Below are 24,657 nucleotides of genomic sequence, written 5' to 3'. Positions count from 1 at the left end.
GGTGGCTGTTAGATATGTATAGCTGTAGTTTGACTGTGTACTTCCCATACTTATCTTCTGGACACAAACATCTTTGGTGTAATCACTACAGTAAATTCAAACAATGTTAATCTTCTACACCACTTGCCAGGTCCCCCTGCGGGTTCGGGGGTACGAATAGGCCCGCGGTATTCCTGCCTGTCGTAAGAGGCGACTAAAAGGAGTCTCCAAAGTTTCGGCCTTATGTGATGGTCCCCACTTGGGTTTGACCTGCCATTTTCAAAATTTCCGTTGTTAGTGCGTGCCATTTGGGGAAGGACGCCTTACGTGGTGTTTTTCTATTGGTCCATCGTGCACCTCCATCTTGCATGCTATCTATTGTCGTGTGGAGGGATTTACACCCCATGTCTTCTGGGTTGCCTCCTCGTCTTGTGCGCAATCCCCTTCTTAGCGCCCACGGCAACTGTGGACCCTTTCAACACCTAAAATCCAGCACGGTAGCCAGTCCGTTGTGGTGGGGTCGTCATGTACCCTCTTGGTGGTAGCCCCCGGACCACGCAGGGATCGCACTACAGATGCCAGAGCTGTTTCCTCCCCATGCATGCCAAGGAGTATGTGCCCATCTTGTCTGGGGCACGGGGACTCCGGGCAATGGGATATCGGCCAGGTACCCGTTGCTTTGGCTGGGTGGCGCCCTTGGGGAGAGCCCTCGTTCGGAGTAGGTGGCATCTGGGCGGATGTGGCGCAATGAAGCGCAATAAATCTCACCAAGCTGGTGGTCGCACTGCCACCAGCGTCTCTAAGCGAGGCAAAATTGAATTCGATGCTGCACAATATGATCCTCAGTCGTTCCCCTCGTTGGCTGCGCCATGGGAGGGACGCAGATCTAGTGCCAAGCAGGAGCCTTATGTACCACAATACCTTGTCTGCAGCAGGACTGATGGTGACTCCTTTCTTTCGACAAAGCCTATGTTTTTTGTGGAACACCTGGAGGATAAGTTTGGGGAAGTGGCGGGTTTGTCTAAAATGAGGAATGGGTCCATCCTCCTCAAGACGTCCTCCCCAGCCCAGTCACGGGCTTTGCTCTTGTGTGATAAGCTGGGAGACGTCCCTGTTACCGTCACTCCCCACAGTAGCTTAAATATGGTCCAGGGGATTATTTACCATCGCGACCTCTTGTTACAGTCCGATGACGAGCTGAGAGCTGACTGGGAACGACGTGGTGTGCATTTTGTCCGTCGTGTGCACAGAGGACCCAAGACCAACAGGGTGGCCACCGGTGCCTTTATCTTGGCCTTCGAGGGTGCTGTATTGCCTGAGAAGGTCAAGGTAATGGTTTACCGTTGTGACGTCAAGCCATACGTCCCTCCCCCGATGCGGTGCTTCCAGTGCTGGAAGTTTGGGCATATGTCCTCCCGTTGCCCATCGAGCGCCACATGTCGAGATTGCGGACGCCCCTCTCATCCCGATTCTCCATGTGCGCCTCCGCCTGTCTGTGTCAATTGTGGGGAACACCACTCTCCATGCTCGCCGGACTGCGCCGTTCTTCATAAGGAGCGGAAGATTATGGAATTTAAGACCCTGGACCGGCTTACTTATCGCGAGGCAAAACTGAAATTTGAAAGGTTGCATCCTGTCCCTCTTCAAACTTCTTATGCTGCAGCTACGTTATCGTCGCCCTCGCGGGCGGCAGTTGTCGCCTCCTCTGTGCCGCCTTCAGTTGGCCCTCGGGGCCGTCCATCTCTGTCTGCCCCCCTCGTGTCTGGGGGCAAGCCTTCCTCTGTTGCCCCCTTAGCAGTTGGGGGCAAACCCCCTTCTGTCACTGCCCCCGCACATGCTTCAGGAGTGACATCTGCTCCAAAACCAGGGGGCTCGATCCCTCCCCCTCCCCCTTCTCTGCCGGCGTCGTCTCTGCCGGCGTCGTCTCTGCCGGCGTCGTCTCTGCCGGCGTCGTCTCTGCCGGCGTCGTCTCTGCCGGCGTCGTCTCTGCCGGCGTCGTCTCTGCCGGCGTCGTCTCTGCCGGCGTCGTCTCTGCCGGCGTCGTCTCTGCCGGCGTCGTCTCTGCCGGCGTCGTCTCTGCCGGCGTCGTCTCTGCCGGCGTCGTCTCTGCCGGCGTCGTCTCTGCCGGCGTCGTCTCTGCCGGCGTCGTCTCTGCCGGCGTCGTCTCTGCCGGCGTCGTCTCTGCCGGCGTCGTCTCTGCCGGCGTCGTCTCTGCCGGCGTCGTCTCTGCCGGCGTCGTCTCTGCCGGCGTCGTCTCTGCCGGCGTCGTCTCTGCCGGCGTCGTCTCTGCCGGCGTCGTCTCTGCCGGCGTCGTCTCTGCCGGCGTCGTCTCTGCCGGCGTCGTCTCTGCCGGCGTCGCCTCTGCCGGCGTCGCCTCTGCCGGCGTCGCCTCTGCCGGCGTCGCCTCTGCCGGCGTCGCCTCTGCCGGCGTCGTCTCTGCCGGCGTCGTCTCTGCCGGCGTCGTCTCTGCCGGCGTCGTCTCTGCCGGCGTCGTCTCTGCCGGCGTCGTCTCTGCCGGCGTCGTCTCTGCCGGCGTCGTCTCTGCCGGCGTCGTCTCTGCCGGCGTCGTCTCTGCCGGCGTCGTCTCTGCCGGCGTCGTCTCTGCCGGCGTCGTCTCTGCCGGCGTCGTCTCTGCCGGCGTCGTCTCTGCCGGCGTCGTCTCTGCCGGCGTCGTCTCTGCCGGCGTCGTCTCTGCCGGCGTCGTCTCTGCCGGCGTCGTCTCTGCCGGCGTCGTCTCTGCCGGCGTCGTCTCTGCCGGCGTCGTCTCTGCCGGCGTCGTCTCTGCCGGCGTCGTCTCTGCCGGCGTCGTCTCTGCCGGCGTCGTCTCTGCCGGCGTCGTCTCTGCCGGCGTCGTCTCTGCCGGCGTCGTCTCCGCGGAAGGGGTCCCTCGGGGCCCTCCCTTCTTCCGTTTCTTCTGCTACCCCCGCCGGATGTCAGCCAGTGGCTGAAGGTTCATCCACCTGCTGGTCGTAGGGCTTCTGCGTCGTCGTCAGCATCCGACGCTCCTTCAGAGAAACTCTCCCAGCCCTCTAAGCCAAAGGACAGACGCGAGAAGAAGGACCGGAACGTGTCCAAGAAGAAGGACGCTCCGGCAGTTTCAGTACCGCCTGCTGTCACTAGCTCTGGCTCTGGGGATGCGGTGGAGATCCTCGCCTCTACCGCGGATCTCGCCCTCACGGAACCCTCGGGGACCTCTCCTATGGACACAGCTGACTCTCGCTCAGTGGCGGCCGTTGACTCTGCGGTGCCGTCTGCCTCTTAGTCGCCTTCATGCCCTCCCAGTCCCTTCCTGCTTCCATTCTCCAGTGGAATTGCGGCGGTTATTTCCGCCACCTGCCTGAGCTCCGGGTGCTTCTGAGTGTTTCCCCTGTTCTGTGCACTGCTCTTCAGGAAACTTGGTTTCCAGCAATGCGGACCCCTGCCCTTCGCGGTTATCGGGGATACTATAAGAACCGCGCTGACTGTCAACGAGCTTCAGGTGGAGTTTGCCTCTTTGTTCACCACTCTGTCTGTAGCTCACCAGTACCCCTTCTGACGCCTTTAGAGGCAGTCGCTGTCAGGATTGAGCTCTCGCCGGCTATTACTGTTTGCTCTGTTTACGTTCCTCCGTATGGGCAACTCTCCCGACATGTCTTGGCTGCGCTGCTGGCTCAATTCCCGCCGCCATTGCTGCTTCTGGGCGATTTCAATGCCCACAACCCTCTATGGGGTGGGACTGTCTCCGATGACCGCGGTCGCGCTGTGGAGCATGTGTTGGCTCAGCTCGACCTTAGCCTCTTGAACACCGGTGCTCCCACGCATTTCAGTGTGGCCCATGGCTCGTTCTCGGCCATCGATCTCTCTCTTTGCAGCCCCGGACTTGTCCCATCCCTTCACTGGAGAGTGCATCCTGATCTGTGTGGTAGTGACCATTTTCCCATCTATTTGTCACTGCCCCAGTGTCATTCTTCTGGGCGCCTGCCCCGCTGGGCTCTCAACAGGGCTGACTGGCCGGCTTTTACTTCCGCTGCCACCATTGCTTCTCTCCCACAAGGTGACATTGACGAGGTGGTCCGTGTCTTGACCTCGTCAATTATTTCTGCGGCCGAGACTGCCATCCCTCGCTCTTCTGGACTCCCTCGGAGGAAGTCTGTCCCCTGGTGGTCGCCGGAGATTGCTGAGGCTATTCGCGACCGTAGGCGGGCTCTCCAGCGTCATAAGCGGCACCCGTCTCTGGAGACCCTCATCGCCTTTAAGAAGCTCCGTGCCTTGGCCCGTCGTCTTATTGCACGTCGTAAGCAGGAATGCTGGGAGAGGTACATTTCATCCTTGGGCTCCCGTGTCTCCCCGTCGCTCGTGTGGTCCCGCATCCGGCGGATTTATGGATACCAGACCCCTATTGGTGTCCCTGGAATCTCCCTGGACGGCGCTGTCTGCACGGACGCTGCCACCATTGCTGACCACCTTGCCACGCACTTTTCTATGAGCTCTGCGACTGCAACTTACCCTCCTGCCTTTCGCTCTCTAAAGGAGCGTGCCGAGCGGACGCCGTTATCGTTCCACGCACGTCGTTCTGAAAAATACAATGCTCCTTTCAGCGAGAGGGAATTCCTCGCTGCCCTCGCCAATTGCCCTGATACAGCACCAGGACCGGACTGCATCCACGCGCAGATGCTGAAGCATCTCTCCAGGGACTGCCAGAGACACATCCTCACCATCTTTAACCGCATTTGGAGCGAGGGCGTGTTCCCGTCGCAATGGCGAGAGGGTGTTATCGTTCCCATCTTGAAGCCCGGTGCGGACCCTCTTGCGGTGGACGGCTATCGTCCTATTACACTCACCAACGTTTTGTGCAAATTGCTCGAACGTATGGTGGGGCGGCGTTTGTGTTGGGTCCTTGAGTCTCGCGGTCTCCTCGCTCCATCCCAGGGTGGCTTCCGTCAGGGCCGGTCTGCTGCGTACAATTTGGTGCGGCTGGAATCTGCTATCCGTACGGCCTTTTCCCGCCGTCAGCATCTCGTTGCTGTATTTTTTGATCTGCGGAAGGCATATGACACAACATGGAGGCATCACATCCTTGCTACGTTGCGCGAGTGGGGTCTTCGTGGTCAGCTCCCAGCTTTTCTTCAAAACTTTTTATTGCGCCGCTCTTTCCGGGTGCAAGTCGGTGCCGCCTCTAGTTCATCTTATATACAGGAAAATGGGGTCCCGCAGGGCTCGGTGTTGAGCGTTTCCTTATTTCTAGTGGCCATTAATGGTCTGGCTGCAGCCGTGAGGTCGTCGGTGTCTCCTTCTTTGTATGCCGACGACTTCTGCATCTCATTTAGCTCAACGACTACGGGAGTCGCCAAACGCAGGCTGCAAGCAGCCATTCGCAAGGCGGCATCGTGGGCTCTGACTCATGGATTTCAGTTCTCTGCGGCCAAGACTTGAGTTATGCACTTCTACAGGCGTCGGACGGTCCACCCTCATCCGGAACTTTACCTCGACGGTCACCTACTTGAAGTGGTGGACACTAGCCGCTTCTTAGGACTCGTCTTTGATGCCCGGCTCACATGGGTTCCTCATATTACACAGCTGAAGCAAAAGTGCTGGCAGCACCTCAACGCCCTCCGCTGCCTGAGCCATGCGTCTTGGGGTGCAGATCGCAGCACGCTGTTGCGATTGTACAGAGCCCTTGTGCAGTCCAGGCTTGATTATGGGAGCCTGGCCTATGGGTCTGCATCGCCCTCAGTGTTGACGTTGTTGGACCCCATACACCACTGTGGGGTTCGGCTTGCAACTGGCGCTTTCCGTACGAGCCCCGTGGATAGTCTGCTGGTGGAGGCCGGGGTTCCCCCGCTGCGGATTCGCCGCCTCCGACTGCTCGCCGACTATGCTGTCCACGTGCATTGCTCACCGGGCCATCCCAATCATCGCCTGCTTTTCCCTGCCAGGGTTCTCCCTCTGCCCGACCGGCGACCTAGGTCTGGGCTTTCCATTGCTGTCCGCGTCCAGTCCCTGCTGTCTGAACTGGGGTCGTTCCCTCTTCTGCCGCCCTTCCGGGCCTGTGCACCCACGCCTCCCTGGTGTATGACCCGTCCGTCCGTCCGTCTGGACTTGGCACGGGAACCCAAGGACTCGGTTCCGCATGTGGCCCTCCGTCACCGTTTTCTTGCGCTCGTCGCCTCATTTTCAGGCTGTGAGCCTGCCTACACTGATGGTTCCCTGGTGGATGGTCGTCCTGCCTACGCTTTTGCTCACGCTGCCCATGTTGAACAGCGCTCCTTGCCGGCTGGCTGCAGTATTTTTCCTGCAGAGCTGGTGGCCATATTGCGCGCTCTTGAGCATATGCGTTCCTGCTCAGGTACGTCCATCGTCATCTGCAGTGACTCCCTGAGCAGTCTCCAGGCTATCGACCGCTGCTATACCTCTTCTCCTCTGGTATCCTTTATTCAGGAGTCTGTTTTTGCCATTACCCGCTCTGGTCGTTCGGTGGTCTTTGTTTGGACGCCAGGTCACGTTGGCATCCCGGGGAATGAACGTGTCGACAGGCTGGCCAAAGGGGCGGTCGACGCCCCCACTTTGGCGATCGGCCTCCCGGCTCGTGATTTGCAGCTGGCGTTGCGCCGTAAGGTGCTTCAGATGTGGCGTAACGAGTGGCGTAGCCTGACTTCTCCGAATAAACTGCGGGCTGTTAAGGAGACGACCGATGTGTGGCAGTCCTCCCTGCGGGCTTCTCGCAGGGACTCTGTCATCCTGTGTCGGCTCCGCATCGGCCATACCTACCTGACGCACGGACATCTTTTGCGTCAGGAGGATCCCCCCCTGTGTAGGTGTGGGTCCCGGTTGACGGTCGCCCATATTTTGTTGGAGTGTCCCCGCCTGCGCACCCTCCGGCAGACTTTTAATCTCCCGGGCACGTTGCCTTTGGTTTTATGCGACGATGCCTCCATGACTGACGACGTTTTAAATTTTATCCGTGGTAGTCCTTTTTATGGTTCCATTTAGGGGGGGACCCGTCCCTTTCCCTTTCTGTGTATCTTGTCCTCGAGTGTGCCATTGGTCGCAGATTTTAATGTGTGTATTCGGATGGTTGACTCTTTCCCAATTTTTGTTCCCATGGTCAGTCAACCAGTCTCCGACCCTCTTATTTTCTTCCGTTTCTTTCTGTCCAGTGTTCGTCTGTACTCTTCTTGTCTCTAGTGTTCGCTGCCACATTGGTGTTCTTTCAGTGACTGGGGGGAGGGGCGTCTCCTCCCCCCTTGGGGTTTTACCTGTTCCGTAAATTTTGTTTCGCCGGTTTTTTGGAATGGGGGACTGATGACTTTAGCTGTTTAGTCCCCCTTAAACATCCCAACAACAACAACACTTACCAGGAAAAACTTCTCATGCCAGTTGTACAGGGCGACAGTGCTTTGCATTAGGATGTTTAATCTACATGGTTGGCTGTGGTGCCTGATGGGAATTACTGTGTGCATGTGTACACGCGTTGTTATTGTGAGCTATTTTTATTTGGATGGGTTTGTCAATAAGCAAAATTGGCACATTTGGAGGACTGAGAATCCGCATTTCGTGATGAAGAAGTCTCTTCACCCTCAGTGGGTGACTCTGTGGTGTGCAGTGTTCAGTCACGGAATAATCATTGTGAAATTTCTCGTTTTGGCACAGCGAATACCAAATAGTATGTGATGGTTTTGGAAGATGATAACATTGACATTATCCAAAGTGACCCTGATTTTGACCAAATTTGGTTTATGCAAGATGGAGCTCGACCCCATTGAAGCAGGAGAGTGTTTGATGTCCTGAAGGAGCACTTTGGGGATCACATTCTGGCTCTGGGATACGCAGAGGCCACTGGCATGGGCCTCGACTGGCCGCCATATTCTCCAGATCCGAACTCGTGCAACTGCTTTCTGTGAGGCTATATTAAAGATACGGTGTATAGCAATAACCCTAAAACCATTACTGAGTTTAAAACAGCCATACAGGTCTTTGGCAGCATCAATGTTCTGACACTCAGCAGGTCATGCAGAATTTCGCTATTCGTCTGCAGCACATCATCGCCAATGATAGCACGCATATCGAACATGTCATAACCTGAATCCAAATATCTGTAGTGACATCTAAATGTTGAGGAAAGTGTGTGCAGCCCATATTTTGTATGAAATTTAAGGTTTTTTTTTTTTTATAGTGTTCAATAACTGTCACACTGTAAGTTAAAAGTTCAAATATTTTCATGTCTTCAAATACACTGACCAAAAAATGTACTACACGATAAATGATGATTAATTATCTGTTTAATCAAAGTGTAGCAGTTTCTGTGATAACTTTTGACAGTGCATTGTATTGGCATTGCTCTGGATGTAAAAAATTAGAGTGTAGCTGTGCAACCTGAAAAACACATCTCCGGATGGAGGAAATAATGTTTCCCACTCTTCTAGCTCTTCCTTGTGTTGATCCCTGGCCATCAGATGTGTCTGTAGAGTCTTTCTCTGATTATCGTAATCAGCTTTCAAGACTAAACATACTATTAAGCCCTGGAGATGGTCACAAAATGTGTTATGTTGCCGAAGTAGTGAGAATGAAAACTTTCACGATTTCCAGAATCGTGAGAAGGTAGAGGGGAAACTGGCGACAATACATGGAAGCTGAGATCAGTCTCAATAAGATCAGTATCAGCAAGAGACAACCACTTCTATCAATTCCAGGTCTTCACAATTGTCGCACTATAGCTGCTGAAGCACAAAATTGACTCCATCAAGTTTGAGGGGTCAGTGTTATCAATCTTCAGTCAAGAATACCTGCTACAGCCCCAGAAAGAGAGCATTACACAGCTCATCTGTGTCTCACCATGGAATATAGTGGCTGGAAAGTACAAAAATGGGAACATATGTTGTTCATTGATGAACCTTGATTTGGACTGCAATCCCCTAATGGTAGAGAGAGGCTCTGGAGAACTGTGGAAAAGTATTCCCCATGCATATTCTCATTCAGGACACCTTTTCATGGTGGTTTTTGGATGTGGACAGGAATCATCCTGACTGCAAGGACGAATTTGGTCTCCGTGGGTCATAGGAGTCGTACAGCGCACTGATATGTGCAGGAAATTATTGTGGATCATGTTTTTTGCCTTTTGCTTCATTTATTGATGATGGATTTACACCAATGCATCACACTGCATGCCTACATGTTCTGAGAATTGCGCAAGAGTTACTGGATGAAGTGGAGACTCGGCTATGGCTTGGCATGCTCAAAGTCCTAATTTGAATCCTATTCAACATTTATGGGACTAACTGGAGAGAAGGGTCTATCAGCTCCTTCCAGAGATCCAAGATGGCCTGTGGGAGGTTCTCGTGAAAAAAATGGGAGATGATCCCTCAAGAGGACATTGCAGCATTAATCGGGAGCATATCTGATAGGTTGAATCCCTTGATAGTGCAAGAGGAGGTATTACACGCTTCTAAAGATATGAAGAGAGGTTTGTCAAGTGAAGAGTGAAGTGTTGAAAACCAAAACGGACATACATTACCTTCATGAAGTTTCACAGAATTTGCTTGAAGTGTGAATCCATTTGTGTTCTTTCTGTCTCTTGCTTAATTTGTTTGTAATTGTCTTCTATTATTAGCTCTTTTTTTATCCATTGTTAAATACCTAGGTGAAGCCATATGTAATATTTTATCACTAAGTATTAAGTTAGTGTCATAAAAGTGATTAATTTTTTAAAAAAATTAAAAAAACTTAAGTGTTGTGTTTTTTGTGCCGCTTAGTGTGCATTGACAAACTAATAAAGTATCACTCATGATTATTCTTCATCACAGAAGTTTCTGTAACTTCCTTTAAAACTTCTCAGTATTGTTGTTATATAATTTTTCGGTGTGTCTGTACACCTCCAGGTCAGAGTGATGATCCATGAAATGCTTATTGCTGTGTCCCAGCAAGTATGTCCTCTCACTGAGCCGCTGTGACTGCTGTCCTGTCCTGTGCTAAAGACAGACATCATCCCTCAATTCAGCTCTCCACATGCAAACTAAAATCAAATCAACACGCAATATCTGAATATTTATATTTGACATTTTATGTTGTGATTTTGTTACTATAGAAATCACTTTTGTTGCGAGTATCGTTTGTCAGTAAGATGATGCAGGATTACACCTTGCTTCTGTTTTGATGTAAGTATGGTCAGTGTGTCTGAACGTATGCCTCTGGTCCATTTACTGATTCAGCATAAGACCAAAAACTTCTTAGAATTTTCTATCAGTTTGGTAGATAGAATTTTACTTTTGAAGTCAATGAAAGTCTCTCACATGTGACACACATTACAATAATTTTTACTTTTTTTGTTTGTCTTTGTGTCTTTTCCTACATTTAAATCTGCAGTGATGTTCACTCTGTCTTCAGAGCAGTTTTCTAACACAACTATCAGACTACACTAGATATCTGCTATTCTTTGCGTCTTTTCTGAGCATATACCTGTGTAAGGCATATTGTTCTTGAATTGAGTCTATTTGTGTTCAAAATTTTCATACACATTTGTGTTCAACATTTTCATCCCTGGAGATGAATGTTTCATGTTGACTGCTCAGGTTATCTGGAATTTGTTTCTTGTAATACTTGTTGAGCAGAAATATCTTTCTTTACATTCCTATTTACAGCCTTATACAGTAATGCTGTAATGGCCTTAGATCACTGATTTACTATTCTATGGTAACTGAATCAAAAAGTTTTAGCCTCTTGGTTACCAGAACTAAGATACTACTCAAGGTAATTTTTGCATAAGATGTCTGGAACAATGTGACATGATTCACTCCCACTAATATCATCCTAATCACTTTAGTCTCCCCGCTTGTAGCTGATTAGGTGAAAACTACCCCAATATTGTAATATGAGAAGGAAATATTATGCACACTCAGCCTTCTCCAAGCTTCTTCTCAAATGTCACCTTAGCAAGTGAAATAAAAAGAATAATAATAAGTTCAGATTGGGAAAATATTAAAAATGTTTTACCTCAAGGTTTGGTAAGTGGCCCACTTCCGTTCTTCTTCTACATAAAGGATTTACCTGGGACATTGAAGCGCTTTTCAAAAACTGTGTTTGCTTATTGATAAAGAGGCCCAAGCACAGTCAAGGTAACAGTAGAACAGGTTTACAGCAGGCTCACAGCCAAAAGCTTAATACATAATTGTATGAAAGCTCATATTCTAATGTAATTGTATCTAAAAACAAAGATGATGTGACTTACCAAACGAAAGTGCTGCCAGGTTGATAGACACACAAACATACACACAAAATTCGAGCTTTCGCCACCAACGGTTGCTTCATCAGGAAGGAGGGAAGGAGAGGGAAAGACGAAAGGATGTGGGTTTTAAAGGAGATGGTAAGGAGTCATTCCAATTCCGGGAGGGGAAAGACTTACCTTAGGGGGAAAAAAGGACAGGTATACACTCGCACACACACACACACACACACACACACACACACACACACGTGTGTGTGTGTGTGTGTGTGTGTGTGTGTGTGTGTGTGTGTGTGTGTGTACATGTCCTTTTTTCCCCCTAAGGTAAGTCTTTCCACTCCCGGAATTGGAATGACTCCTTACCCTCTCCCTTAAAATCCACATCCTTTCATCCTTCCCTCTTTCCTGATGAAGCAACTGTTGGTTGCAAAAGCTTGAATTTTGTGTGTATGTTCGTGTTTGTTTGTGTGTCTTATCAATCTGCCAGCGCTTTCGTTTGGTAAGTCACATCATCTTCGTTTTTAGATATATTTTTCCCACGTGGAATGTTTCCCTCTATTATATTCTAATGTAATTGGATAGATTAAAGATCTACTCACCAAGCGGCAGCAGGAAAACACGCATATAAAAGGTATTACTTACACAAGCATTTGGAGCCAGTGGCTCATGCTCCTGGCAGAAGAGTTGGATGGGAAGGAAGACTGGTGAAGAAAAAGGATTGGTTAGATTTAGGAAAAGGGGTATAGTTTGGAAAAGTCGAAACAACATGTCATATACCAGTTGTTACGTAAACACTCAGGGTGTATACAACCCAGGAGATCCTGAAAAAACCCAGGCATTTTTTAGAATTCTGGGAATTTTTCATTGTTTTAGTTTTCAGTTAAATTTTTGTGATTTTTGACTGGTAAGAACCAATACTCTAACAAAGTATATTACTGTATCCTGCTTCTGCAGAATAATAATGCAGCAACAAAACATGAACGAAAGGAAAAAAACCAAAATAAAACTTAAGTTGCAAAGGAAATACGCCATATACAGCAACAAAACAAAGTGCTCATACAAGCGTCTCCCAACAGCAAAGTGTGTCAAATGCTTTAGGAAAACTATGCTGTGCTACCTAACAACAAATTGCCTCCCATGAGCGTGACGTGACAGCTGTTTACATTAGATTCGTTTGAGCAGTTGCGGGTGGGCTCTTGTGCATATGCACTTGAGTCGTGTATGAGTTGTACCTTCTCCCGCTTTTGGCCACAGATGTGTGACTGGGCGCCACTATCTAATATTGCCGTGGTTCGGAAAAATCGGAGATCCACAGAGAAGTCTGAGGTGTAGTGGTGAGGTGGTTAGTGTCCACGTGACCTGTGTTAACACTTAGTGATTTTGCTGTTTCCTGTTCATTTATTGTTCTCACATTAAATGAAAACAAAACAGATTTCTGTGGCCGGGAGTTGTCAAATTAATTAAAATAAGTTCACATAGTCAGGGAAGGCTAAAATATGTTACTAGTTTCAGGTTTTATTTCCACCTTTCTGACAGTCAAGCATTAATCACCTTGCAGAACAATGAAGTTATTTTTGTCGGTTTGCTAAAGAGATTTGGCTTTTATTAACCTTTTGCACTGAGGCAGTCAATTTATTTCAAACTAAGTGTTTAATTTCCCACTGTTAACTAGTGGGCTTCCTGCGTCATCGTAGCTGCCCAAGTGCAGTGACGCCTGTTATCTGGCGCTCTCTGGCAACTGCTGAAATGAACCAATTTCTGACAGGTCACAGGAAAATATTGCGAATGGTGGTTTGAAAAGCATTACTTTCAAAGTAAATTTCCTTTTACGCATGATGAATTATGTGCGAGAATGTACAATGAATTTCTTAAATCACAGAGCGTTTGACTCTCATTAAAGATCATGTCTTTGAGGACAACCATCTGGACGAATTTCAAGCCTAGAAGATCAGAAATTTACGTCGTTATTAAAAATTTTACTGGCACATTTGTGTGAAGTGTCTTAAAGTGTAACACGCGCAAAAAAGATAAACATTATATGCGGAAGCGCAGCTTCTCTTGTAGCTTATTAATCTTAGAGACCAATATTATATGTGAAAGTTTTTTTTTCTTGTAGCAACACTATGTATATTAATTTAAACCATTAACTTTTCTTATTTGTGTGTTCGCGCTACTTAAAGAGTGATCTTGCTATTGACTGACTACATCACGTGTTCTATATGCTGTCATCAGCTGGCAAGATCACATGAAATGAGCTATGACTGGGTTAGAAAAGTGGGTCGCAATCTTGATTTCTATGCTTCGGAAAGCAACATGCAATGTTTGGTGGAATTCGAATTTATACCTTCGTAACACAAATATATGCAGCGTACATGTTGCTGCACATCAAAGAGCTTTCCAAAACATGTGCCCCCCCCCCCCGTTTCGTTTTCTAAAGTGCCAGGAAATTCTACGTTGGTGTATAAAACCATAAATGTTCAAAGGATTTATGTTTTACAGTGCTGAGAAAAATTATACTGTCACTTGATACGGAAAAAGTGTATTTTCAACCGAGAATTCCGGGAAAAACCCATTTTTTCCCCCCTCCCCTTGCCCATGTATACACCCTGACACTATTCAGCCTTTCACATCGACATGATTATCACCAATTTATCACTTCGGATGAATGTGTTTAGGGTGTACACTGGCAATACCCAGTATCCTGTTGCAGAGGATGCACTACCACATGACAGTTGTGGCCTTGGTGCCTGTTCCACATCACATGCAATCTGCATTCTTCCCCCAGACACCGATTTCTCAGAACTCTGCAGGTGGGGACTGGTGCTACAACATTCCCTTGGTTCTTGCCACCCACATGGGCATAATTTCTTCACTGTAACTTTTCTTTTCTTCACTCCATTTTAATTTTCTACATTTTTCATTTTCCGACCTGTCTATTCTTCACCGTCCCCTTCCAGTCTCTTCCACATACAATCCACTTAGCTTTTTGCTCTTATTATCTCATGCATGATGCTGTAGCAGTAATGTCTGTCTTCCATATTACCCTTTCATCCACTCTTAAGCCCCAAAGTTTTCAAACATAGCTTGATGCAGTTCCCAGCGGTGGGTCTTTCCTTCTCAATCTGTCTGGTATGTCTCCCCTGATCTGGTGTTGTGTGTGAATTTTCTGAACTGCATCTCACCAGCCCTGTTCCTTCGCCCATCTTTCTTCCCCTTCAACTCTTCTGCCAGGAGGAGGAGCCACTGGCTCCAAAAACTTGCATACCTTTCTACATGTGTTTTCCTGCCACACTTGGAGAATGGGTTTATTATCTACACAACTACATTATGTTTTCGAAAATTGAGTAATTTTGTTGATATATTAGCTTGTGAAAACTTAACATTCTGTAATTTCAAACAAATCAAAGTGACTTAAGTAGAGATCAGTGGGCATACACAGGAGAGGCACTGTGTGAAGTTCTGGGCATCCAGAGGGATAAGAAACTCGGGCAGCAGCATCATGTGGTCAATTTCACCAAAAAACACAGGTCTTCTTGCTTTGCACACAGAACGGTCTTGTCATTGTGCTGACCTGCAGACAGGATTGTTAGTAAGCTTTACATACCATTCTGTGGTATAATCTAACTAGAGCAATACATCTGAGGTGAAAAAAGTGTCTATTTTACAGAAGCATGCTATAAGCATGTTGTGTGAAGTTGATAACAGAACATCTTGCAGAAGCCTCTTCTGGGACCAGTTGAGTCTTTCGTTTATGTGCCAATACTTATCCCCCATAATGGCATTTGTGGTTAACAACAAGAGTGAATTTAGTATAAACTGTTCAATTCACAACTGCAGTACTAATTCATATACACTATGCAGTCCTCTGTAGGGTTTAAAATAGAGTTTTATATTCTGATGCTTAAGTCTATAACATGATGACAGTAGCCATCTGGCAGGGAATTGAAATTCCCAAATACTCAAAAGCAAAGTATAAGAAAACCTCATTAGCATCTCTTTCTACAATTTGTTTGGCTATTTTTACTTAGCAATATAAATTTTGCTTAACTTAAATAACTGTCTGTATGCAGACAGATGATAGCTGTATGGGTAAAGTTACATAAATTCTTTGTTTGAAGTATTAGATAAAAACAAAAACTGAATGGTACAGGGCTGGCACTTTTTTTTCCCAAAATAGCTCGTTCCCTCCCAATACACGCACACAAAGTTATTCAGAAGTAGCTAGCAGAGAGTGACAACTATACACACATTTTACACCATCATTAGCTTATACGGCCTAGTCAGTTAGTCTGGCTACTAATGTATATACTGTATAAAGTACCAGTGCTTTTGCAGTATCCCTGTAGCCTTAAAAATATCAATTTAGGATGAAACTTGATAAAGCATACAGTGTTTGGTAATAGATATCTGGTAGTGGAGAAAACGGAAGTTTCAAAATGCTTATCACTGCAGAAATTCTCCTGTTCTCCCATTGTTTGTAGTGTCTAGTTACGGACTTTGTTTGAATGGTTTATGTTCGGCATTTTCTGATATTATTATTCAGATAGAAATAGAGAGTGAGAAATTGATTAGAAAAGGAAATGTTTACTCACAAAGGTTCACAGCAAGGTGTATCACGGCCTTTGATGATTTTTTTATTCAGATTTGTGTGAATCAGTTTTGTACTAAATACTGCAAGTAACAGGAGTTGCTAGTTCTCAGTAGGTACGATATTTAAGGCATGTTTTGTCACATTATATGTTGTGAGAAAATGCAGTTGTGATGTGTATTCCATGTGCCTATTTAAAATGTACATTTGGGATGACATCTAGTTTGCAACTAATTAAAGGTATTTAAATTGTTTCACAAGCACAAATTAACTCTTCTGTGGCGCTACAGCCCAGGATGAACAGTGGCCTTCCCAATGAGCTTCCGCCATCCATCACGGTCGCGTGCTACCCTCCTCCAGTTTCTTCATCCGAGCTTCCGTAGGTCTTCTTCCACTCCATCCATCCATCTTACTCAAGGTCAACCTTGGCCTCTTTGTCCCCCTGAATTACGAAAGAGAATATTCTTTATCACCTCAGACTCGTCCATTCTTGCCACATGACCTGCCCATCTTATCCTTCCAAATCATATGATTTTTGTTACAGGAGCACCGGCGTATATAGTGTACAATTCTGCATTGTACCGTTTCCTCCATTGTTCTCTCATATGCACAGGGCCAATTATTCTCCTCAAAGCTTTCATCTCAAATCTGTCGAGCAGCCTTGCATAGGTTTCCATCAAGGGCCACATTTCCGAAGCATAAGTGTTTTATAAATAGTGAATTTTGTTGGGCGGCTGGGGAGTCTTGACTGTAATAAATTACTCAAGGAGAAATATACCTTATTTGCTGATACCAGCCTAATCTTAATTTCATTTGAGATGTCATTAAAGCAAGTGACTGTGAAACCAAGATGCTTGAAGCTATCAACCCTTTCAAATGTGTATCCATTCACACTGAAAATTGACGGCATGTTGGGCTGATATGCGTTTCCACAGGCCATGTATTTGGTTTTATCTTCATTTATCGTTAGTCCAAGCACAAATTACTATGTATTTTGTATTAACTGAGTTGGTGTGTTGTTAACATATTTTACAGTGAATGTTGCATTGTTTTATGGTATGATTTCTTTTAGTCTGCATTCGCACGAGTTTTCCTGTATGAAGCGACAGCACGAATGATGGCTGGTGCTGCACCAGGACGCACACAACAACTTCTGGACAGAAGTCTTCGACAACGACATAGTCGTGGATCAATTATCTGTGGAAAAGGTAAGTTTTTGAGTGTATGTTATTGTTGTACACACAGTTTTCGTCTTGTATTGTAACTTTGAAAGCTTCTTTGTCTTTATGTAACTACTGTAGCCTACATCCATTTGAACCTTCATTCTGTTGTCAGATCTTGGTCCCCCTCTCTAATTTTTACCACCTTCATAACAGTCATGATCAAGCCTAAACTAAAATTTTAGTGTTTAAATAGTGTTACTTTTTCATAATCCAAAGGAAGATAAAATTTTAGCCATGCCTGTAATTTTCAGTAACTGTAGTATTATTTTTTCAGGATAAAAGTCAGTCATCAGTTGCAAATAGACTTTATTATGCTTTTCAAGTTTTGACAAATGAATTTGTCATCTGCAGAAGCTCAGTATTGGTTTTACAGATGTCGATACAACGGAACATCACATAGTGAGCATATTTCGTTCCAGAATCTTACTCGTAGTGCGAAACACTCGTTAAACGAAACAATTTATTCCATATAAATTAATGTAAAATGCATTGCATTATAATGCAATCCATGCAGAAAAAGTACTAAAAGTTTTCTTATTCATGCCATTTATTCAAAAAAACTTTACATGCAATGTTATGTACTTTATTGTTCATGATATATAACTAATCCTTTTTTACTAAAAAGCTATATGTAGTCATTTGTTTCTGCAGACGCCTCAACCCTTGCCGAAAATGCGACGCAGCATTATCATCAAATAAATTTGCAGCGCACATAACCACTGCTTTACTGGGATGATGATTTTCAGTGTACAATGCAACCAATTTCTGTGCTTTCAGCATTTCTCGTATTACACCGAAGATTGCTGCTTTGCTGTTACTGCAACCTCCTCCTCCTCTGAACTCTCACAACTTCCTGCTGTGAAATACGTTGCAACTCTATAAGCTCTTAGGTTGTCATTTCTTGGGCTCATCAATATCATTGTTATCCAGTAGTGCCATACTCTTGGCGAAAGACACAATCTTGTTGACAATAGCCTTCGCAGGTACTGACTCAAATGCCTCAGAGTCACATTCAGAAACACACTCCAGCCAAAGCTAATGGGAGCTTCTGCTCTGTCTCCAATGACCTTGTTGTAGAACGGACGTTAAACACTTATCTCCTCCTCCTCCTCCTCCTCCTCCTCCTCCTCCTCCTCCTCGGAATTGATTTTCATTTATCCGTATAAGGAGCAACATTTCAACATTGTCCAAAATACGAAACTGTTGTTTAGATACTCTTGTCCCTCCCTTTGAAGTATCTATCTCCTGAAACTTATCCTTTTTCTTGAAGATAGTGCAAACAGTTGATGTAGACCAATTGTATGTGTCTGATAAATCAACAATTCTTACACTACTTTTGTGTTTTTCAGTGATTTTACGTTTCATTTCTAAGGTTACTTCCTTTCTCTTGTGGCTTTATCTTCGATGACATTTCTACGAAGAGCATTAAAATTTGCCCACAAAAAACAGTGTGAAAACAAGTTTAGAAAAAGTTTGATCCCAAGCTGCACTAAGAGGGCAGCGAAAGAATGCTAAACCCAGACTGCAGTACATACTACAGACATTGTTCATATGCCACTGCCGACAATGGAAGGTGTTCATATTGTTGAATGTTTCCCCTGCCACATGCAAACAGCTGGTGATGTCACACTAAATCATTATTACTCATTATGTGAAACATTGCTCATTAAGTAAGTCTTTCTTTACAATTTGTTTTGCTCATTATGTGAATTGCATGTTATGAGAGGTGCTCGTTAAGTGAGGTTCCATTGTATTTTCTTCTCCATAGAAACATAATACCATGGTATGTCCAGAAGTGTACATACTGACATACTGAATGTGATTACTTTAAACACCAGTTGACAATTTACAGCAAACATTGTTATCTTTGGTCATTTGATACAGTTGAAGGATGAGGAAGATCACAGTTTAGTATCTCATTGATGACACTGTAATTAGTGATGAAGCTCAATCTTTAAATAAACGAGAATTGTCCCACATCGGTACCCGTGACTTGTGTCACTTTGTATCGGAAGAGATTTTCTCTGGTTTCTAGTGGTTATCAGAAGTGGTAAAGGCTGCCAGTCTTGCTTGCAAGATGAAAGCAGGACTCACTATTTGCAGCATAGTTGACAGGACCAATTGCGGACCTGTGGTACAGAACTGAGTGGATGTTATGAATCAGAGGCTGAGACAGCTCTGCAACCATATAGTCTGTAGATTCCTCAGCTTACGTCATAGGGTGGTGGGTTTTCAGATTTTGCTAAATAGGACAGGAGTTCATTATACGCAGGAGGTGGCTACGTGGGTAGCAGGGGCTGTGTGGCATGGACGTGGGCAGATGTTTAGGTTAGAGGGTCTTGGGAAACAAGAAACATACTTCAGTCTGAAAGGGTGCAGGTCAACACAGGAAGAACTTAGATCAAGGAATCACCAGTATAACAGTCATAAATTTCCATAGCTGTGTTGGGAAAGTACCAAAGCTCCAAGTGCTAATAGAAAGAACTGATTCTCAAATCGTTATAGGCACTGAAAGCTGGCTAAAGCTGGAGATAAAGTTCACCAGAAATTTTAGCAAAGGACCTAATGGTGTTCAGAAAGGATAGGCTAAAAACAGTTGGTGGTGGTGTATTTGTTGCTGTTAGAAGTGGTTTATCTTGTTGTGCAATTGAAGTAAATAGGTTATGTGAGTTAATATGGGTGGATGTCATTCTTGGCAAGTGGAATAAAATAATATTTGGATCCTTTTACTGACCTCCCAAATCAAATGATACAATTGTTGTAAGGTTCAAAGAAAACTTGATTCTAAATCAGACATGTACCTGACTCATAAAATTATAGTTGGTGGCAACTTCAATTTACCCACAATATGTTGGCAAAAATACATGTTTAAATCCGAAGGTAAGCATAAAACATCATCTGAATGCTAAATGCATTCTCTGAAAATTATTTCGAGCAGTTAGTTCATGAGCCCAATTAAATAGGAAATGGTTGTGAACTCACACTGGATCTCTCAGCATAATCCTGAACTAATAACAAGCAAATGGATACAGGGATTAGTAAACACACGGCTGTTATTGTGAGACTGATTACCCTAACTCCAAAACCGAGCGAGGTGGCGCAGTGGTTAGCACACTCAACTCGCATTTGGGAGGACGACGGTTCAATCCCGTCTCCGGCCATCCTGATTTAGGTTTTCCATGATTTCCCTAAATCATTCCAGGCAAATGCCGGGATGGTTCCTTTGAAAGGGCACGGCCGATTTCCTTCACAATCCTTCCCTAACCCGAGCTTGCGCTCCGTCTCTAATGACCTCGTTGTCGACGGGACGTTAAAGACTAACCACCACCACCTAACTCCAAATCCTTCAAAAATAAAAGAAAAACATACATGTTCAAAAAAGCAGATAAAAATTTGCTTGAAACCTTCCTGAGAGACAATCTCCATTCCTTCCAGATTAACAATGTAAGTGTAGACCAAATGTGGCCTGAATTCAAAGAAATAGCATTGAGTTTGGGCAGAGATGTCAGTCGAGGCGGAAGTTGAGAGGCAAAGATGATGTTGAGTGACAAGTGATTTACGAGGGGTGGCAATTTGAAAATAGTGGACGCTGAGGCCTGGTGGGTAACAGGAAGAGAGGATATATTGAAGGACAAGTTCCCATCGCCGGAGTTCTGGTAGGTTGGTGTCAGTGGGAAGTATCCAGATAACCAGGACGGTGTAACACTGTGCCAAGATGTGCTGGCCTATCAGAACTCCGGAGATGGGAACTTGCCCTTCAATATATCCCTTCTTCCTGTTACCCACCAGGCCTCAACCTCCACTAATTTCAAATTGCCGCCCCTTGTAGATCACTTGTCACTGAACCACATCTTTGCGCCTGAACTTCCACCTCGACTGACATCTCTGCCCAAACTCTATGCCTTTACATATGTCTGCCTGTGTCTGTACGTGTGTGTGGAGGCGCGCGCGCGCGCAAGTTTATACCTGTCCCTTTTTCCCCCTAACGTAAGTCTTTCCACTCCCAGGATTGGAATGATTCGTTACCCTCTCCCTTAAAACACACATCCTTTCATCTTTCCCTCTCCTTCCCTCTTTCCTGATGGAGCAACTGTGGGTTGCAAAAGATTGAAATTTGTTTGTGTGTTTTTTATTGTGTCTGTCTACCACCGCTTTCTCATTTGGTAAGTCACAGCATATTTGTTTTTTAATATATTTTTCCCAAGTGGAATGTTTCTTTCTATTTTATTCATAAATTTGTATTTATATAGATAATGAAAATCATTTAAGTTATTACTTACACAACACAATTCAAAATTGTGCAAATGTACCTGTAGTTTCAGAATGAGTGTCCAATACATGTATCAGTAGTCTGATGGATACTATTGAATGTGTCGGGTAGCAATGTGAAAATATTGTATGCTGTGAGCTTCAAAGTTTGTATGAATTTTATAAAGGGCACTATAAAGTATTTATTTACAGGCTGGTATTTGAGCATACCTACACCTACGTCTACAGGACGTTCAGAAATTCCTATTACAAACTTCTTGGACTTACAGAAGGAACTGAGTACATAATATTTTGAATAGGAACCCATGCCCAGAGGCATACTATTTCCAAACTACAACCATTGAAAACATTTTATATGGAGTACAACCATTGAAAACATTTTATATGGAGGTATGCAATAGGGTAGTCATAGTGTTGTGGGGAGGGGAGGGGGGGCTATTTCAGATCAGCTAATATCATTTGACATCTGTCCTACCCCTCTGACTTGGTTCAAGTCTCATTTACGTGTCTACGAGTGTTAGTACAACATGGTTGAGAACACATTAGCAGACTACAACATGATCTTTCTGAATGGCAAAGTTCATGGTAATGGAAGAGATGCCCATCACTTTCTTCAAGATTGGTATCTACAAGATTCAACTCCATAGCATACTCTTTTCGCCACAATTATGCAACAGCTTGGAGAGAGGATACCCACCTCCATCATCAGGCGTGACTGTGGTGCTTTATGGAGATTCCACAAGCCCAAGTTGGAAGAGGCCGTACTGCACACATTGAAGAGGACCTGTCAACAAGTGCATGAGCAGTTTCTTGACTATTAATGAGTGGAACTGTAAAACAAGTGATATACTGGCTCATGCCTAAACAATTACTTGTAAAGGTGGTCACATTTTTCAAATGGTTGCAGCACAGAAACCTTATGTTTCCGGACATGAGTTCCAGTTCGAAATAAGATTACTCACTTCGTTCTATGAGTCCTAGAAGTTTGTAATTATAATTTCTGAACACCCTGTATACTCTGCAAGCCACCTAAGGTGTTTGCTGGAGAGTACTTTGTGTACCACTGTCACAAATAGTTTATGGGGAGAATGAGTGCCAATAAACCTCCATGTGGGCTTGAATCTCGCTAATTTTATGTTCCTGGTCTTTTCATGAGATTCACATACGAGGAATCACTATGTTTGTTGATGGTTCTACGAATATGTCCCTTGGAACTTTAACAATAAACTGCAACTTGAAGCAGAACATCTTTCTTGCAGCTTCGACCACTGGAGTTGGTTGATTATCTCTGGGATCAGTAACGAAATGTGCTACTCTTCTTAGGATCTTCTCAACTTCCTCTTATCAGTCCTGTCTGGTAAAAATCAAGTACTGACAAGCAGTATTCAAGTATTGGTTGAATGAGCATTATGTATGCTACTTCCTTTATTGATGGACTACATTTCATGAGGATTATTCCAGTAAATCTGACTGGCATCTGCCTTACTCTGGATTAATTTTGTGTGGTCTTCCACATCGGATATCTCTGCACACATTCTCTTAGATATTTTATGGGAGTAAGTGCTTACTGTGATTGTTCTGCAATTGTGTAATCATGTAATAAATGGTATCCCTATTTATTTGCAGTACGTTACATTCATTTACACTGAGAGTCTTTTGCCATTCCTTGAACCAAGTGTCAATCCTTTGCTGGTCTTCCTGCATTTCGCTACAGTTTCCTAGTATTGCAACTCCTCCATATAACATCATCTGCAAAACGCCTCATGGAACTCCCAAAGTTATTTACTGGATAATTTATATTTTGTTGTTGTTGTTGTTGTTGTTGTTGTTGTCTACAGTCCTGAGACTGGTTTGATACAGCTCTCCATGCTACTCTATCCTGTGCAAGCTTCTTCATCTCCCAGTACCTACTGCAGCCTACATCCTTCAGAATCTGCTTAGTGTATTCATCTGTTGGCATCCCTCTACAATTTTTACCCTCCACGCTGCCCTCCAGTACCAAATTGGTGATCCCTTGATGCCTCAGAACACGTCTTAACAACCGATCCCTTCTTCTAGTCAAGTTGTGCCACAAACTCCTCTTCTCCCAAATTCTGTTCAATACCTCCTCATTAGTTATGTGATCCACCCATCAAATCTTCAGCATTCTTCTGTAGCACCACATTTCAGAAGCTTCTATTCTCTTCCTGTTCGAACTATTTATCGTCCATCTTTCTCTTCCATACATGGCTACACTCCATACAAACACTTTCAGAAACAACTTCCTGACACTTAAATCTATGCTTGATGTAAACAAATTTCTCTTCTTCAGAAACACTTTCCTTGCCATTACCAGTCTACATTTTATATCCTCTCTACTTCAACCATCATCAGTTATTTTGCTCCCCAAATAGCAAAACTCCTTTACTACTTTAAGTGTCTCATTTCCTAATCTAATTCCCTCAACATCACCCGACTTAATTCGACTACATTCCTTTATCCTCGTTTTCTTTTTGTTGATGTTCATCTTCTACCCTCCTTTCAAGACACTGTCCATTCCGTTCAACTGCTCTTCCAAGTCCTTTGCTGTCTCTGACAGAATTACAATGTCATCAGCAAACCTCATTTATATATATTGTCAAAAGTAATGTTCCTGTAAACCTGCCTGGGGCACTTCTGAAGTTACTTTTACTTCTGAGGACTTCTCTCCATTCAGGATGAAATGTTCTACATCTACATTTATACTCCGCAAGCCACCCAACGGTGTGTGGCGGAGGGCACTTTACGTGCCACTGTCATTACCTCCCTTTCCTGTTCCAGTCGCGTATGGTTCGCGGGAAGAACGACTGTCTGAAAGCCTCCGTGCGCAATATAATCTCTCTAATTTTACATTCGTGATCTCCTTGGAAGGTATAAGTAGGGGGAAGCAATATATTCGATACCTCATCCAGAAACGCACCCTCTCGAAACCTGGTGAGCAAGCTACAACGCGATGCAGAGCGTCTCTCTTGCAGAGTCTGCCACTTGAGGTTGCTAAACATCTCCGTAACGCTATAACGGTTACCAAATAACCCTGTGACGAAACGCGCCGCTCTTCTTTGGATCTTCTCTATCTCCTCTGTCAACCCGATTTGGTACGGATCCCACACTGATGAGCATTACTCAAGTATAGGTTGAACGAGTGTTTTGTAAGCCACCTCCTTTGTTGATGGACTCCATTTTCTAAGGACTCTCCCAATGAATCTCAACCTGGTACCCGCCTTACCAACAATTAATTTTATATGATCATTCCACTTCAAATCGTTCTGCACGCGTACTCCCAGATATTTTCAGAAGTAACTGCTACCAGTGTTTGTTCCGCTATCATATAATCATGCAATAAAGGCTCCTTCTTTCTATGTATTCGCAATACATTACATTTGTCT

At 45.2% G+C, this 24,657-nt stretch overlaps 1 protein-coding gene across 3 annotated transcripts in view; it reads left to right on the top strand.

Annotated features, from left to right (window-relative positions):
* Positions 1–24,657, top strand: part of LOC126281849 (sterol regulatory element-binding protein 1) — a 100,380-nt gene that overhangs the window by 53,358 nt on the left and 22,365 nt on the right. For all 3 annotated transcript variants that reach the window (XM_049981104.1, XM_049981106.1, XM_049981105.1), the window contains exon 14: positions 16,834–16,969. In XM_049981104.1, coding sequence (XP_049837061.1) covers positions 16,834–16,969 — 136 coding nt within the window. The remainder of the gene's footprint in view (positions 1–16,833; positions 16,970–24,657) is intronic.

Source organism: Schistocerca gregaria, chromosome 7 (assembly GCF_023897955.1).
Source record: "Schistocerca gregaria isolate iqSchGreg1 chromosome 7, iqSchGreg1.2, whole genome shotgun sequence".
Lineage (NCBI taxonomy): Eukaryota > Metazoa > Arthropoda > Insecta > Orthoptera > Acrididae > Schistocerca > Schistocerca gregaria.
Note: the sequence above shows the minus strand (reverse complement) of the source record. Positions and strands in the feature narration are given on the sequence as shown.